Here is a 16,534-nt window from a genome sequence, read left to right as displayed (position 1 = left end):
GCAGCCCCTGCGTGTCGGGGCTGCCGTCAGCTGGAGGGGGAGGAAGGCAGGCGCTAAAATAGCCAGGGCTCCCAGGCCTTGCAGCGGGGAGGGCTGGGCATTGGGGACTTTGGGGGCGAGAGAGGGAGGGAGGGGGTCCGGTCAGCCCTGGAGCCTCCCTCCCTTCCACCCCCGGGGGCAGGGGTGGGGAGGGGTCCCACCTGTCATGGTCAGCACTCCGGGAAGCGGGCAGCATCTGGCGGAAGCTGCTGGTGCGGTCCAGCTTGGGCTGGCTCTTCGTGCGCTTGATGGAGCTCTTCAGGCGGCGGCTGAGGAAACCCTGTTGCTGCGGCAGGCGGGCGGGGAGGGGGTGGTCAGGTTGAACCCCGGCTCAGGGTCCCCTCCGGGCAGCCCCTGGACCCTGGGAGGGAGGGGGCCAGCGGGGCCCTGAAGACACCCGCTGGGGGCCTCTGGGGCCTGGGGGAGCGACCACCAGCCCCCTCCCTCCCTCCCTGCGAGGAGGAGAAGGAGGAGGCGCCTGGCTCAGCCATGGCCCCCCAAAGCTCGGCCTCCCCTCTAGCAAGGCCCGGCAGCCGGAGGTCCCCACCGGTGCCCTAGCTGGGGAGCCCAGAGGCCAACTGGGACCCTCCAGAGAAAGACCCTCTCCTGGTGGCCTCCTTTCCCTGCTCTCCACAGCTTTGCTCGGCCGGACAGAAGTGGGAACCTTCCTGACTTTGGGCCAGCAGCCCCCCTGGATCCAAGATAGGCCCCCAAACACACACCTCCACACCGAACCGCTTTTTCTGGGGGGGGCAGGAGGGGGAAGACAGCCCACCCGCCCTTTGCAGGCCCCGGCTTAGAGGCTGACCGGCTGAACCCCCCCAAGCTCCCCCTCCAGATGGCACCTCCCTGCCCAAAGGCCACTGCCCCTCTTCCACAGAGGGGCACCCCCCACCTGTGGGGGCAGCTCCCCCTTCTGCCTCCTCCCTCTGCCCCTCCACGAGGGGGACGGGACTGGCTTCAGCGGGGCGAGCGGATGGGGTCATGGAGAGGGCAGACGGCATCCCTGCTCGCGGTCCTCAGTCCTCAGTCCTCACCCCCCCACCCCACCCCTCAGGCCGGTTACGGGAAGCAAGTCAGCCTGTTTAGTAGGTAGAGGGCGCTCCCGGCAGAAGGGGCAGGACTAGATGGCCTCAAAGGGAGAGGACCCCATGGCTCAGCTGGCCTCTGATCCGCTGACCCTTCCCCCCTCTGAAGGAAAAAGGGAAGGAGGGTCTCGTCACTCACCGAGGAACGGAAGGGGGTGCGGCGGGCGCCCATGTTGATGCTGTACTGTTTGCCGCCTGGGACGCTCTTCCTGCGGGAGCGGCTGGCGTGTGATTCTGCAGGGGGAGAGAGGGGGGCAGGGTCTGCCTGAAGGGGCACCCCCACACGGAAGGGCGGCTTCGCGGGGGAGGGGGGAAGCAAAGGCCCAGGGATTCGGGGGGGGGGGGAGGGAAGCGACCGCTGGCCGATGATGACTTCTATCCCCCCCACAGGACAAAAGGCTCCCTGTCCCCCCCTCCTGCCCAGAGGAGCCAGCCCGCCCAGCCCTCAGCTGACCCCCACCCCACCCCGGGCAGGAAAGGGGAGCCCTGCCCACAGCCCCAGCCAGGACCTCCCGAGACACGCACGCACACACACACACACACACACACACACACACACACACACGTTTGTGATCGGAATGGAGTTCTCTCTGGCTGTGGATCGGGACCCCCAAGTCCCAGTGGGAGCAGCCCCCCACATACCAACAATGGAAAAGAGCCCCTTGCAATGGGCAGACGGGGAGATTCCCCCCTTGCTCCCCAAAGGGTGTGAACGTGGGTGCTTTTCACAACGGTTTTTTTGGAAAACACTTTTTTTTTTGCCCCGAGCCAAACCAGGTTTTCCGTTTAAAGGCCGACCAACCCCAAAAGCAGCTCACGAGCAGCCCCCCCTCCTCCGACAGACGCAGCCCCCCCCCGCCCGGAAGCCCAGACCGACCGGAGGGGTGGCTGGAAGTGGGGGAGGCCTGGGGGTCCAGCGGCCCCACTGCGGAAGCAGGAGGCCCCCATGCTGGTTCTGCTGCTCCTCCGTGGGGGGAGGGGAAGGCCATGGGGCACCTAGGCCCCTCCCTCTGAGGAGCCCCCTTGGAGGTTGGCTGTCCCCCCAGGGCTAGTCAGGCCCCGTTGGGTCTCAGGGGGAGGGAGGGAGGGAGGGGGGCACAGGCAACCCAGGGGCCAGAGCGGCCTCCCAACGGGGCTGGCTGGATGCCAGGCCTGGGCCAACCCTCCTTGCCTGGACCTTTGTCACCCCCCACCCCCACCCCATGAACAGCAAGGGGCCCTTCTGTGGCCCTTGAGCAGCACCGCCTGCCAGGATCCGCAAAGAGAGCCCCCGCGTTCTGGCACAACGCAGAGCCACCCACCGGGCTCTGCCGCCATCTGTCGTGCCCGCCTGCCTGCCTGCCGCTCTGCTACGCCAGCCCTCCGCGCCCCCAACAGGCCAGATCCGCCCCCTCCCAGGGAGCCCCTTCTCACTGGGCCCGTCTCCCCACCCAGGAGGGGAGGGCAGCCCCCTGCTCCTTTACCCCCACCCCTCCACCCTCCCTTTGCAGCCCCTGCCCGGACTAGTCAGCTGGAAGGAGCCCCAGAAGAGGCAAGCAAGGGAGCCGAGAGGGGATCAGGGCCCTGGCCCACCCGGCCAGCGGTGTCCGCCTGCAGTCCTATTGCTCGCTTCGACCCCCCCTCCACACACACACACACAGCAGCCTCGCGAACTGCAGCAACGGGGATGGGGGACTTTCTCTGGGCAGAGCCCCCAGCCCTCCCCCCCGCAAAGGCAGCCGCCCCACCCCACCCCCGCGAGCCCAGCTGACTGCCTGGCCGGACCGGAGGCCGAGACCCCCCACCCCCACGTGCCAGCGGCCCTTTCAAGCGACGGGGGCGGGGGGAGGAACGGGACGGGGACACACCGGCGCCGCCCCACCGGGCGCTGCCCGGGCCGGAGCTGCCAAGCCCGGCGGGCCCAGCAAGGGGAGGGCGCAGCGCCGGCTTTCCGAGCGGGAATCGGCCGCCTCCGCCGCCTCCTCCGCCGCCGCCGCCTCCGCTTCCCGGCCCGGAGCGAAGAGCGCGGGGCCCGCGTGGGGGTGGGGGGCACCCGAGAGAGCCGAGTCGGGCCTGCTCGGGCGGGCCCGGAAGCAGCGTTTCCCACCCACCCACCCACCCGGGAAGCGCGCCCGCCCGCCCGCCCGCGACACCCACGCACCTTCGCCGGCCCGGCCGGCCCGGCGGGGAGCGGGAAGGCGGCGCTGCCCACGCGCGTCCCCGGATCTCCGGGAGCCCCGCTCGCCCCCGCAGGCCGGCCGGCCGGCCTCCCCACCCCGATCCCCGATCCCCCGCGGGCGGCCCTTACCTGCCGGCGCCGGGAGCGGCCCCCGCCGGCCGCGGCTACGGGCGCGTCCCATGGCCGGACGGGGCGGGTGGGGAAGCGGGCGGGCGGGGACGCCCGGAGCCTCGGGCTCCACGCGGCGCCCGCAGGGCGGCGGCCCCGCCCGGCGCTGCAGCCGTCGGAGCTGCGGTTCCCCGCGCGGCTGCTTTCGCGCTCGTGCCTCGCTCGCCCGCCCGGCCGCCCGCCCGGCATGGCAGCCGTTGCTAGGCGACGGCGCGGCTGCTGTCATCAGCGGGGCGGGAGGGGGATGGCGGCGATGGCGGCGGCGGGAGGAGCCCCCACCCACCCAGCCAGCCCCGCACCCGACGGGCTCTACCTTTGGGCCGGGGGCGGCGGGGGCAGCATCTCCTGGGGCAGCAGAGCGCGGGGCCGGCGGGGAGGCAGGCCGGCGTTTCCCGGGGAAGCATCCCGGGAGGAGGAAGAGGAGGAGGAGGAGGAGGAAGCCCCGCTGCGTCCCTCCGGGCAGAAGGGCGCGGGGCCCGCGGCTCCGTCCGGCCGGCCGGGCAGGGAGGGCAGGCGGCTTTCTTCCTCCTCTTCCTCCTCCTCCTCCTCTTCCTCGTCCACCTCGTCCGCCGCGGCGGGGCCTGCTCCACCCGCCTGGGCGGCGGCGAGGAATGGAGCCTCGGGGCTCGGGCTTTAAAGGCCGGCCGGGTCAGGCAGGGTCGCTTCCCCTCCTCCCTTCCCCTCCCCTCCCCTCCCTCCCTCGCCGGATCCGGCAGGGGCGCTGCTGGCCCGCGGCCAAGGGAGGGGCGTCCCTCCCTTCAGGCAGAGGGCGCCTTTGCCTTCCTCTCCTCTTGGGAGGGAGGGGGGTTTGGTTTCCATGGAAACCTTTTAAGCCAACTTCGTCGGGAAGACAAAAATTTCTTTTTTAAACCCTGAGGGAGGGGAGGGGAAGGGGGAGGGGAAGTGGGGAGGGGAAGATGGGGGAGGGGAGGCGAAGGTAACCGGCCCCGGCGGGGCAGGTGAGGCTCGGGGCAGGTGAGGGTCCAGAACCGGGCAGGCCCAAAGGCCCAGCCTCATCTCCCTGGCAACCAGAGGGGGGAGGGCAAGGGGACCCCAGGCCCAGTGGTGGGGAGAGCCCCCCACCCAGAAAAAGGGGGGTGGAAGAGAAGAGAGAGAAAGAGAGATGGGGGGCGGAGAGATGGTCCCTATAGCAACAGTTGTCAAGCTCCTTTCCAGGGCCCTTGGTATTATGGGCTGGGGCTGGAGTTTTGGGGGGGTTGCAAGGAAACAGCCGAGAAGGAGCGCCTGGGCGGGGAACCCAGGGGACTGGGGTGGGGGCTGGCCGGGACTGCCCCCCCCTCCCCAGGGGCACCTCCGCCCTGGCAGTGCCCCCTCTGGGGTCTGAGCAAGGAGAGCCGTCGTTATGTGTCACCCCTTCTCCGCCCGCAGGGTTTCCGTCCGGACCCCACTCGCTGCCTCTCTCTCCCCAGGGATCCCCCTCCCCTCCGCCCACGGGAAGGGGGGTCTCCGGCCCCCCAGGGTGACCTGGCAGTGCCCCTCCGGGGTCTGGAGCAGGAGAGCCGTCGTTATGTGTCACCCTTCTCCGCCCGGAGGGTTTCCGTCCGGACCCCACTCGCTGCCTCTCTCTCTCCCCAGGGATACCCCTCCGCCCACGGGAAGGGGGTCTCCGGCCCCAGGGTGAGCCGACGCCCCTGCAGCTCTCCTCCCTGGCCCGCTCTTCCAGTCTTCCCAGTCGCTCTCTCCCCGTTCCCCTTCCAGGCTGCCCCCTGACCCTTCCCGGGGGTCCCTTTTCGGGGTCCCCCAACCGGAAGCAGGAATCCACGTGGCTCCCCCTTCCCCGGCAGCTGCCTTGTGGACCGATCCAGTCGGCCTCAGTCTTCCTCTGGCCCCTTTGCAATAGGGGGAGGGGGCACTGAAGGCCAAGAAGGCTCCGCCTCTCCGGAGGTGAGCCTCTAGCCGAGTCACGGTGACCGGGCCCCACCTGGCCCTTGGAAGCCCCCCCCATGGGCCAACGCTGGGGAGGATTGGCAGCAGCCAAGGGCCCCGTGCCCCGGCAGGTTGGGCCCCCAAGAGGCCAGTGGGTCTGGTCTGGCAAGAAGGATCTCCCTAACCCACCCCTTCCTTCCTCGCCTGGGAACCCTTGCGGGGGTGGGGTGTGTGGCCAGACCCTGACCTGCCAATCATTTCTCCCGCACAGTTCACCCCACAATCCTTGGGGGGGGAGCTGTGCTTCCCCCCTCCTCATGGCACCCCAAAGGCCTCCGGGGGCCTCCCCTGACCCCCTTCCTCTTGGCACCCACAGCCCACCCACCCAATCCGGTGGCCCTTCGCTAGGGCTCCAGTCAAGGGGGGGCCCCCTCCCCAGCACGCGACACCCCCCCCTTGTAAAAGAAGGCCAATTTTGGGGTACACAAAGACCCCGGGGGAGCAGGGGGGGGGTAACAGGCTATAGGACAAACTTCCCCTTAACCGCAATTCCCGGACCATCCGGGGCCGCCTCTCTCTCTCTCTCTCTCGAGGGCTGCGAAAGGCCTTCGCGCAAACACGCACCGCACAAACCCACAAAACCTGCCGGTTGCACATTCAACAAGCCCCCCCCCTCCCATCCGGTTCGCCCTCCCCATCCGACCCCTCGCAGCCCCCTCCCCCACCCCCACCCTCGCCGTTTCCTACCGTGCTCAGCGTGGGGGCCGGCCTTCCACGGGGACACTAACCGTCCGGCGCAGAAGCTTGCTCCGCCCAGGGTCCCTCTGGCGTTCTCGAAGGAGCAGGGGGTGAATCTTGGGGAGGGGGGAGAGAGAGAAGGGAGACAGCAGCCCCTGTCAGATGGGGAGGACGGGAAGGGGGTTTCCCCAGAGCCCTCCCAACACCACGTCCTGTTCCTCCCAAAGCCACGGAAGGAATCTCCCCCTGATCCGGCTGCGGTTTACCTGCCGGAGCCACCGAAAGGGCCCCGCGTAAACGGGGGGGGGTGACTCACGGGGCAGAGACCCCGGCCCAGACGGAGGCCGAAGTCGTCCCGCCCTCTTGGTGGGCCCGTCGGGAAGCCACAAACCGCGACCTCCTGCACCCGACGCCCGGCCTGGGGGGGAGACCTGCTGAGCAACCCCCACACACACCCACGAGGATCCTCTGCCCGGTCCACCCCAGCCCCCCCCCCTCTCCCCCCGCCGCTTGCCCCACCCCCCACCACCGCTCTCACCTCCTCCTCGTCCAGCATCAGGAGCTGATTGCCAGAGATGATACAGAACCGGGGGGCGTTCCAGGGACGGTCGTAAGGCGAGTGGACATACTGCGCCCGGGACCCCAAGGCTCCTCGGCCGTCTGCAGCGGAAGGGCAGAGTCAAGCAGACCCGGGGGGGGGGACCCAGACCCGGGGGGCCCCTCCCTCCCCCCCCGAAGCCGTAGCACCAGGAGAGGCCTCTGCCTTGGTGGGGGAGAAGTGGGCCACGCGTGACCCCCGACCCCGACCCCGCCGCGATGCAGGTGTGTCTGAGGGGGGGGAGGTCACTGTGGCCTCGGCCGCCCCTCCCGGTCGTGAGAGTCGGGCAGTTGCTGCCCGTTGGCGCCTGCCAAGCGCGCCTGGCTCCGTTGGGGCTACTGAGGCGGGTCCCCTTTCCAAGCCGGCTGCGGGGAGGGGGGTCCAGCGAAGGCCTGGCAGAAGATATATCCTCTCTGCCCGGTATGAGCCCCCTCCCTCCCTAGAAGGGGCTCTGAAGGCTGGGGGGAGGGTGCAGCCCTGCACACCTTTGCCCCCCTCCACCTGCCTTTCGACAGCCTGGGGGCCTCCATCCCACTCTCCGGCCGACCCACGTGGGGGGTGGGGGGGCAGCCGGGGAGTTGTGTAAGGCCTGGCCCGGCCCTGTGCTGCCCCCCGGTGGCTGCCGAGAGAGAGCCGTGAAGTGGTGGGGGGAGGGGAGGGGCCTCCAGCAAAGGGGGGTGAAGGCGGAGAGGGGAGGGGCAAGGAGGCGGCCAACCGCCCCCCCCAGGGGGAATCACAGCCGTGGGCAGCGGATCCTTACACCCCTCACGGATCCTTACACCCCTCACGGATCTAAGCCCCCACCACACACACACACACACACACACACACAGAGGGTCTCCCTGGGTTTAAGACGGGGAGGGGCAGGGCTGGTTGAGGCTCTTGGGGGAAGGGGGTCTGCCCCCCGTGGCCGTCCGGACCAGCTGGGGAGAAGCCAGCGGCCACCTAGCTGGGGGCAGGCAGGACTCTTCCCCGTGTGGCCCCCCATGGCCCCTCCTGCCCCGCCAGAGAAGGCCCAGGGCCCCACCCTGACCCACACCGCCAGCCCCCCCTTTGCGGGGCCGGAGCAGGAACAGGGCCTTGGGCAATGCGGGGGGGGGAATGGGGGTGTTGGCCTGGGGGGGGGGCGGCTTCCCTTTTGAGCAGGGCCGGCTGAGGCCCCCTCCCCCGTGAGAGAAGCCCGCTCCTCACTTTTCACCCCCCTGCACCCGCCAAATGGGGGGAGGAGGGTGGGGGGGCTGCAGCCCAGCCGGCCCGGCCCTCTGAGGCTGGCCCCCTTCTCTGCCCTGCCCAGACCCGGATCCGGAGGTGGGGGGCAACGCAGGGTGCCGACCCCCGGCGCAGGGGGGGGCTCTCTCCCTCTTCATCCCTCCAGGCCAGCTGTCCCGCCCCCGGGAGAGAGCCGCTAACTTCCTCCGTATTTCTGCAGCCCCATTTTTCTCCACGGGTGGGTCGAGGCAGGGGCTGAGTTCACAAGACCCCGGGCCCTCCTTTCACGACCCGGGTCAGGGACCCAAAGCCCCTCTGCTGCCCCAGCAGCCCCCACACTCGGGGGGCCAGGCTCTGGCTGAACCTGGCCCGGCCTCCTTCCTGGGCGGCCAGGCCTCGGTTTCTCCCTCCCTCCCTCCCTCCCCTGCGAAAGGAAGGTCCCCCAGGCCCAGCTGGAAAGGGAGGGGATCCTGCCAAGAGAGGGCCAGCCCCCCCACTCTTCAACCCAAGACACCGGGGAAGAGTCCTTCAGCAGGGGGCGACCTTTATGCCCCCACATTTGGCAGCTTCTTCGCCTTGGAAACTATTGGGTGCATTGGGGATTTGGGGAAGAATCCTGCTATTATTATTATTATTACTATTATTATTATTATTATTATTGTTGTTTTGTTGTTGTTTGTTGTTGTTTTGTTGTTGTTTTGTTGTTTGTTATTATTATTCTTATTATTAATTATTCTTATTATTACTATTACTATTATTATTATTTATTCTTATTATTATTACTACTATTACTATTATTATTATTTTGTTGTTTGTTGTTGTTATTATTATTAATTATTATTATTAATATTATTACTATTACTATTATTATTTATTCTTATTCTTTTTCTTCTTATTATTATTATTACTATTACTATTCTTATTTTTATTATTATTGTTTTGTTTGTTGTTGTTATTATTACTATTACTATTACTATTATTTATTCTTATTCTTTTTTTCTTCTTATTACTATTACTATTATTATTACTATTATTACTATTCTTCTTATTATTATTGTTTTGTTGTTGTTATTATTATTATTTATTATTATTACTATTACTATTATTATTACAATTACTATTATTACTATTCTTCCTCTTCTTATTATTATTATTACTATTACTATTACTACTGTTATTCTTACGGTTTTCCTATCCCTCCTTTTCTCTCCTCCCTGGGATGAAACCACATCCTCTCTCGGCTGCGGGGAGCTAAAAAAAGCCCCTCCGGGAAAGACGAGCCCTGGGTGACTAGCCCAGCCCCGAGTCCACCTGTGGAACTCCTTGCCACAAGACGTGGGCCTGGTTGCAGAGCAACTCCAGCCTCGAAATCAAGGCCCCTATCTTGGCCCTGCCGGGGGTGGGTTGGGGGCCCCTTGGTCAGCAGACGGAAACCCAACTGGTTTGAAACCCAACCGGGCCGGCTGCCTTGTAGCCCAAACCCCCGGCCCGGCCCTCCTTCCGTGGCCCGTGTGTCCCCAGGCCACGCCAGGGGTGGCCACCGGATCCAGCCCTTCCAAATGCTGGCCCCGCCGGCCTTGGGGCAGCAGGAGGAAGGGACCCGTTAGTTTTAACGCACCCCCCCCCTCACGCCCCCCGAAAGGCTCGGCCTGGCTCGCGATGGGAGCAGGGCTCACGGAGCGGGGAACACAACCGGCCAGGAACAGGGCAAGCCGAGAAGCGGGAGGGCCTCACACAACAACCCTTCGGCCTGTTCCTGGAAGGAGACGGCGGGCCGGAGGGGGGACCTCCCTGGCAGGCAGCCTCCCCTCCCTGCACTCGATCAGTCCCTGGGCCAGCTGGGGACCTGGACCCCACCCTGGAGCTGAGCCCGGGGCACCAGCTCCACAACGGAAGGGGTGCTCACACACAAACACACACACTCACAACACAGAGCTCCTCTAAGGGCCCGCCCACCCCCATTCTGGGCTGTCTCCAAGGCCACTGACAGATAGCCCTCGGCTTGTTTTGTTTAGTGACCGTTCGAAGTTACAACGGCACTGTCAAAAATGGACGGGACCCTTTTTCGCGCTACCGTGGCCACAGCCACGCAACCGCCATTCGGGTGCTTGGCAACCGGCTCCTATTTATGACCCCACCACAGCGTGATCTCCTTTTGCGACGAGCAACGTCGGCGGGGAGACCAGATTTGACTTGACAAGCATGTTGCTGACTGAACAAGGAATTGGCTCCAAAGCCGAGCGTGGCAAGGAAGGGCACGGAAGGGGCAGAACTCTCCTGGCACGGCCAAAGACCTTTGGGGCTCGGTTGTGGTGGTAAGCCGAGGACGCTCTGTGGGACAGGCAGAGGGCGGGCAATTGGGGAGGGGTCTCTCTTCACACCCATGCGGAGCTTAGGACGAGAGGGAGGGAGGGAGAGAGAGGAAGAGAGAGGGAAAGAGGGAGAGAGGAAGGAAGAGGGAGAGAGGAAGAGAGGAAGAGGGAGGGAGGGAGAGGGGGAGAGAAAGGAAGAGAGAGAGGAAGAGGGAAGGAGAGGGAGTGGGAAAGGGGATGGGGAGGGAGAGGGAGAGGGAAGGAGGGAGAGAGGAAGAGGGAGGGAGGCAGAGAGGAGGGAGTGAGAGGGAGAGAGAGGGAAGGAGAGAGGAAGAGGGAGGGAGGGAGAGGGGGAGAGAAAGGAAGAGAGAGAGGAAGAGAGAGGGAGTGGGAAAGGGGATGGGGAGGGAGAGGGAGAGGGAGGGAGAGGGAAGGAGGGAGGAGGGAGAGGGAGGGAGGGAGGGAGAGGGAGAGAGAGGGAAGGAGGGAGGAAGAGGGAGAGGGGGAGAGAAAGGAAGAGAGAGAGGCAGAGAGGAAGAGGGGGGGAAAGAGGAAGAGCGAAAGGAAGAGGGAGGGAGGAAGAGAGGGAGAGGGAGTGGGAAAGGGGACAGGAAGAGGGAGAGGGAGGGAGAGGGAAGGAGGGAGAGAGGAAGAGGAGAGGCAGAGGAGGGAGGGAGAGGGAGAGAGAGGGAAGGAGGGAGGAAGAGAGAGAGGAAGAGGGAGGGAGGGAGAGGGACTGGGAAAGGGGAGAGAGGGGAGGGAGAGGGAGAGAGAGGGAGGAAGAGAGGAAGAGGGAGGGAGAGGGAAAGAAGGGAGAGGGGGAGGAAGAGGGATGGAGAGGGAGTGGGAAAGGGGAGGAAGAGGGAAGGGGGAGGAAGAGAGAGGAAGAGGGAGGGAGGGAGAGAGATGGGGAGAGAAGGAAGGAGGGAGAGAGAGGAAGAGGGAGGGAGGGAGGAGAGAGAGGAAGAGGGAGGGAGATGGGGAGAGGGAGGGAGAGGGAAAGAGGGAGAGGAGGAGGAGGAGAGAGGAGGAGAGAGAGAGGAAGGGAGGGAGATGGGGAGAGGGAAAGAGGGGGAGGGGAGAGAAGGAGGGAGGGAGAGAGGAGGAGGGAGAGGAAGTGGGAAAGGGGAGAGAGGGAGGAAGAGAGAGAGAGGAAGAGGGAGGGAGGGAAAGAGATGGGGAGAGGGAGGGAGAGGGAAAGAGGGGACAGAGCGGAAGAGGGAGGGAGAGAGAGGGAGATAGAGCTAGAGGGAGGGGAGGGCAGTCGCAGCCCCAACTGGGACCCCGACAAGGCCTAGTCAGGGACCCCCACTTCCCGTCCACCTGCAGGCTGGGGGGTGAGAGGCCGGGAGCCTCTTCCCTGAGCCACCAGCTGAAGGCCAGGAAGGGTGCAGCTCCTGCCACCCCAACCCCAGGGCTGGAAATCTCTCCAGCCCATGAGGACTAGGGCCTTGGCTAGAGAAAGAAGATTGCCAGCCTCTCCTCCCATGGAAGGGAACCCTTGAACCCTGGACTGGCCGGGTAAGGGGACGCCTGCCAAGGAGCCGGCCCAGCCCAGGGCGTGAGCAGAGGGGGCCGGCGGGGCCTCTTTGCGGGGCCCCTTTGGGGCTCCCCTCCCCCACGGGGCCTTGGAGGGCCCTTCCCTCCCGCTGCCAATTCCCCTTGATTGACAGCATTGGTTTGACGGATCTGGAGGGACGGGGCCCGTCTTTCTTACACCCCGGCCGCCTCTCCGGGGTCCTGAACCGGCTCGGAAGAGAGCCAGGCCTCTGGGCTTTGAGCAGATGATGGGCATTGTAGTCCAACTGGGAGTAGAAATCTGCTCCCCCCACTCCTCCCCGGATGCCAGCAGGCCCAGCAGGGAGCGTTTCCCAACAGGAACAGCTTCTTGGAGGGGGGGGGAGTACAGGGTCCCCCAAGCAGAGCCCCCCCGACCCAAGGCCTCCTTTCTTGGGCCCTGGGGGGCTGCAGGACCTGGAAGGGACCCTGGGCTGCCCGGCCTGAGACGCCCCCGGAGGACAAGGCCTTCCTTCCCTGGACAGAGTTGGCCTCTTTCCCGGGGGGGGAGAGGGGGGCTGTGCTGGCTCTAAGGGGTGGGAGGGGGCTCGGTCAACTGGGGGCAGCAAGACACCCCTCCCCCAGCCTCTGAGACCTCTTCCTCCCAGCACAGCCAGCTCTGAAGCTTGAGGGGGTGGGAACAGGCTAGCTCCCCCACACGGCCTCCTCTGCCCCCAAACTCGGCCTCAGGACCCCAAGGACTGCGAGATCTCCCCCTCCCCAAAGATGGAGCCCCATCTCTCCCCCTCCCCCCTCCCCCCGCGGCAGGCTTCGCCATCTCCCTCCGCTGTTGCCATGCAAGCGAGGAGCAAGGCAGCCGCCAGGCAACGGAGGAGCCGCATTGGGCTCCGGAGAGGCCGCGCAAAGCAGCCCCGGCGAGGCGCAAAGGCCTCGAAGCGCCGGGCCACTGAAAAGGGGGAAGGGGGCTGCGGATCCCCAGCGGCAGGTCCCCGAGCCGATGGGGGAGGGGAGGGGGGACGGACACAAGGCCTGCCTCCCTTCCGGCCCCCTCGGCGGAGCAGAGACCCCGTCAGAGCCCACCTGTCCTTGCCGGACCGGCGGCTCCTGGAAAGCAGCACCCGCACCCGCCGCTGCCGCCTGGCTCTTCCGGCCGAGGACAAGGGGAGGCTCCCCAACACCCCCCACCCCCAAAAAACACCAAATGGGGAAAGCACAGCCTTCCCTCCCCCCACCCAGCCCGCTCTGCCTTGGGAAGAGAGCCGCGGGAGGCGGGAGTGGGGAGGGGGGTCCCTGCAGTGCAGCACCACCACCAGTCGTGGAGAATGTACTTGATGTGTGTGTGTGTGTCGTCCTCCCCCCCCGCCAGCATCCTTCAGCAGGGTTGCCTGGCAACATCACGCCCCCTCCCTTTCCCGAGGAGCGCTAAGCAGGCCTGGCACTGCGAGGGGGGAGGAGGAAGAGGAGGAGGAGGAGGAGGAAGGGGGTCCCGGAGCGTGCGCCTCCCCACCCCCCACAGACCATTTCCTGCAAAGCCGAACGGGCTGGGGGAGGGGGAAGGTGACCCTCTCTCTCTCTCTCTCGGGGCGGGGGAGAGGGGGAGGAAGAAGCGCTCCGGGCTACGAAGCAAGCTGCCGCCTCCCGGGACGAGGCGCGAGGAACGGTGGGCCTGACCTCGCCCCCTTCCTCCCCTTCCCCCTCCCCGCACGGCCGCCCCTCCTCCCTCCCTTTGCAACGCCGCTGGGCCCTCCAAGCGAGGCACGTGGGAGGAAGGGGCCGGTCCGCGGGAGAAGCGGCGGACCCCCTCCACCCACCCACGGTTGGCACCCCGGGCCCCGGTTTTAGGAAGCCAGGACCCTCCGCCCCCGCTTCCCCTCCCTCCCTCCCTCCACAACCGGTATGCCTCCTTCTTCCAGCCCCGCTGCGGAGCCGGACCGAGCCTCCCGGAGCCCTCGGCGGGCGAGGCTTTTCGCTAGCCCGGGATCCCGGGGCCGAAAGCAAAGAGGCGCACCGGCGAGGGTTCCTGCGCGCGCCCGGCCCGGGGCTCCAGCGGCGGTTCCCGTCTTCCTTCCGCGGCTTCCCCTCCCCTCTGTCCTCCCCTCCCTCCACCCGTCCCTTCCCCCCCCCCGGTTGCCGCTACGGTCGACCGACGGCAGGCCGGAGCGCCCCGATCCCCGGGCGCGGGTTCCAGAGCGCACCATCTCTCCCGGGATCCGGAGGCCGCCATCCGGCCGCAGCTGGCCGAGCGCCACGATGCTTCTCTCCCGCCGCGGCCTCGCCGCTCAGCCGCGAGCGTGGGAAAGGGCGCAGTCCCCACGCGGCCGGAGGACCCCTTTCCCAGCTGGCTCCCACCTGCCTCGCCAGGCCCGAACGCGCCGGAATCCCCGGGGCGGAGCGGAGCATCTCTCTCTTGCCCTCCCGAGGCCCGGGTCATACAAACGACCCCTCCCCGCCGCCGCCGCTCCAGGAGGAGCCGCGCCGGCCGCAGCCCTGCGCCGCCGCCGCCGACGACGACGACGCCGCAGCCCGCCCCGCGCCGGAGCTTTGCAGAACGGCAAACGGGCGGGCAGAGTCGCCCTCCGACTTCCGGGCGGCAGGCTCTGCCCGCGGCCGAGGGAGGGGCCTGGCCGACCGGCTCCCCCCGTCTTTATCCGTCCTCCCCCACCCCAGGCCGCGCAAAGGAAGCGGATCGTCGCCGCCCCCGCCCGACGAGCGCAAGCCACCCGCGCGCCCTACCTGGGAAGGGGACGTAGGACATGGCGCTGCCTGCCTCCGCCGCCCAAGGACCGGCCTGCGGGGGAGGAGGAGGAGGAGGAGGAAGAAGAGGAAGAGGATGGGGAAGAAGGCCAAGCTGGAAGGGAGGGAGCCCCACTGCCCCTCAGCCTCTGGTTCGCTCCCACGGCGCCTCCTCGGTGCGCTGAGGATGCGGGGCAAGAGGCGGCGGCGGTTGGGGGGTTGCGCTGGGGCCGGCGACTCTCCCGCGGGCTCCGGCTGCTCCTCCTCCTCCTCCTCTTCCTCCTCCGTGAGCAGCCGAAGCTCCGGCCGTCCCGAGCCTCCGCAAGCCCAGCTGCGCCGCCGCCGCCGCCGCCACCGCTGGAGCACGGCAGGCAGGCGGGCGAAGGCGCGGCCCCGATCGCCGCCGCCGCAGCAGCTCTTCGGCCGGCCCCGGGACAGGCGGCTTGTCCCGACGCGGGGGACCCCGAGCCAAGGGGCGCCGAGGGACGGGCGACCTCCCGCCTCTCCCGGGAGGTCCCGGGAGCTCCAAAGGACATCCATCGGACCCTCCCTCCCTCCCCCTCGGACCCTCCGCCCGGCCTTCCCGCTGCCCCGGAGCCCTTCGGCTCCCGCCCGTCGGCAGCCGCCGCCGCCGCCGCCGCCGCCGCTGTCCGGGGCTAAGGCGGCGTCGGGAGAGGCGGGACGGGACCCGCTGCTCCTTCCCGCGCCCGCGGGGCCCGTCCCGACCAGCCGGGGTGGCGGACGGGCTCTTGGCAAGGCGGCGGCGGCGGCGGAGGCTCCGCTCCCTTCCCAGACGGTTGCCCCAGAGACCGGAGGCGCTTTGGCGGGGTCCGGGGCTGGGGGGAGGGGGCTTTCAAAGCCGGGATGCGACCCCGCCCGCCCGCCCCGAGGACCCGAATCTTCCTCCCCCTCCCCCGGCGAAGTTTCTGCCCTTCCCAGGTGGGCTGGAAGCGCCCAGCAGGCCCCGGTTGCTCCTCGGGGCTCTGCCCTCCCTTCCCGGTCCCTGAACCCCCGACCGCCGCGGCTCTTGTCCTTGCACCCCTTGAGTGGGTTGGGCTTCGGCTTCGGCTGGGGCTCCGGCTGGGGCTCCAAAGCGGCGGCCCCTCCGGGCCACAGGCTGCCCAACCGCTTCTTCTGCTGAGGGAGACTTTGCAGCCTTGAAGCTCCCACAAAGTTCTGGAGACAACGCTGGACTTGGTCTCCCCACCAGGCAATGGCGGCTCCTGACTTCCAGGTGGCTTCTGTCTTTGGATAAGCCCCCATCCTGCCTTCAGGGGCTCTGGAGAATAGGCAGACACTCTCTCTCTCTCTCTCTCTCTCTCTCTCTCACACACACACACACACACACACACACACCTCTTCTTTGCCCCTCAAATATTGATCCTAGAATTAGAATTATAATTAGAATAGAATTAGAATAGAATAGAATTAGAATTAGATTTAGAATTGAATGGAGTGGAATGGAATGGAGTGGAGTGGAGTGGAGTAGAGTAGAATTATAATAGGATAGAATTAGAATAGAATTATAATTAGAATAGAATAGAATAAAATAGGAATAGAATTAGAATAGAATAGAAAAGAAAAGAAAAGAAAAGAATAGAATAGAATAGAATAGAATAGAATAGAATAGAATTAGACTAGAATAGAAATAGAATAGAATTAGAATAGAATAGAATAGAAATAGAAAAAGAAAAGAATAGAATAGAATAGAATAGAATAGAAATAGAATAGAATAGAAATAGAATAGAATTAGAAATAGAAATAGAAATAGAAATAGAAAAGAATAGAATAGAATTAGAAATAGAAATAGAATAGAAATAGAAATAGAATAGAATAGAATAGAATAGAATAGAATAGAATAGAATAGAATAGAATAGAATTCTTTATTGGCCAAGTGTGATTGGACACACAAGGAATCTGTCTTGGTACAAATGCTCTCAGTGTCCATAAAAGAAAAGAGACATTCGTCAAGAATCATAAGGTACAGCACTTAATGATAGTCATAGGGGACAATCAACAATCAAATCATACCAGGAAACAGTCAGTATAAATCGTAAGGATACAAGCGACAAAGTTACAGTCCTAC

General features: G+C 65.3%; 1 protein-coding gene across 1 annotated transcript in view; it reads right to left on the bottom strand.

Annotated features, from left to right (window-relative positions):
- Positions 1–14,122, bottom strand: part of SYNGAP1 (synaptic Ras GTPase activating protein 1) — a 39,309-nt gene extending 25,187 nt beyond the window's left edge. The window contains 6 exon segments of the mRNA XM_087923263.1: positions 201–325; positions 1,267–1,361; positions 6,088–6,103; positions 6,105–6,194; positions 6,617–6,738; positions 13,911–14,122. Coding sequence (XP_087779389.1) covers positions 201–325; positions 1,267–1,361; positions 6,088–6,103; positions 6,105–6,194; positions 6,617–6,738; positions 13,911–14,115 — 653 coding nt within the window. The 5' untranslated portion in view covers positions 14,116–14,122.
- Positions 14,123–16,534: the final 2,412 nt, after the last annotated feature.

The sequence above is a fragment of the Pseudonaja textilis genome, chromosome 2 (assembly GCF_049901715.1).
Source record: "Pseudonaja textilis isolate UNSWEBS1 chromosome 2, rPseTex1.2, whole genome shotgun sequence".
Taxonomy (NCBI): Eukaryota; Metazoa; Chordata; class Lepidosauria; order Squamata; family Elapidae; genus Pseudonaja; species Pseudonaja textilis.
Note: the sequence above shows the minus strand (reverse complement) of the source record. Positions and strands in the feature narration are given on the sequence as shown.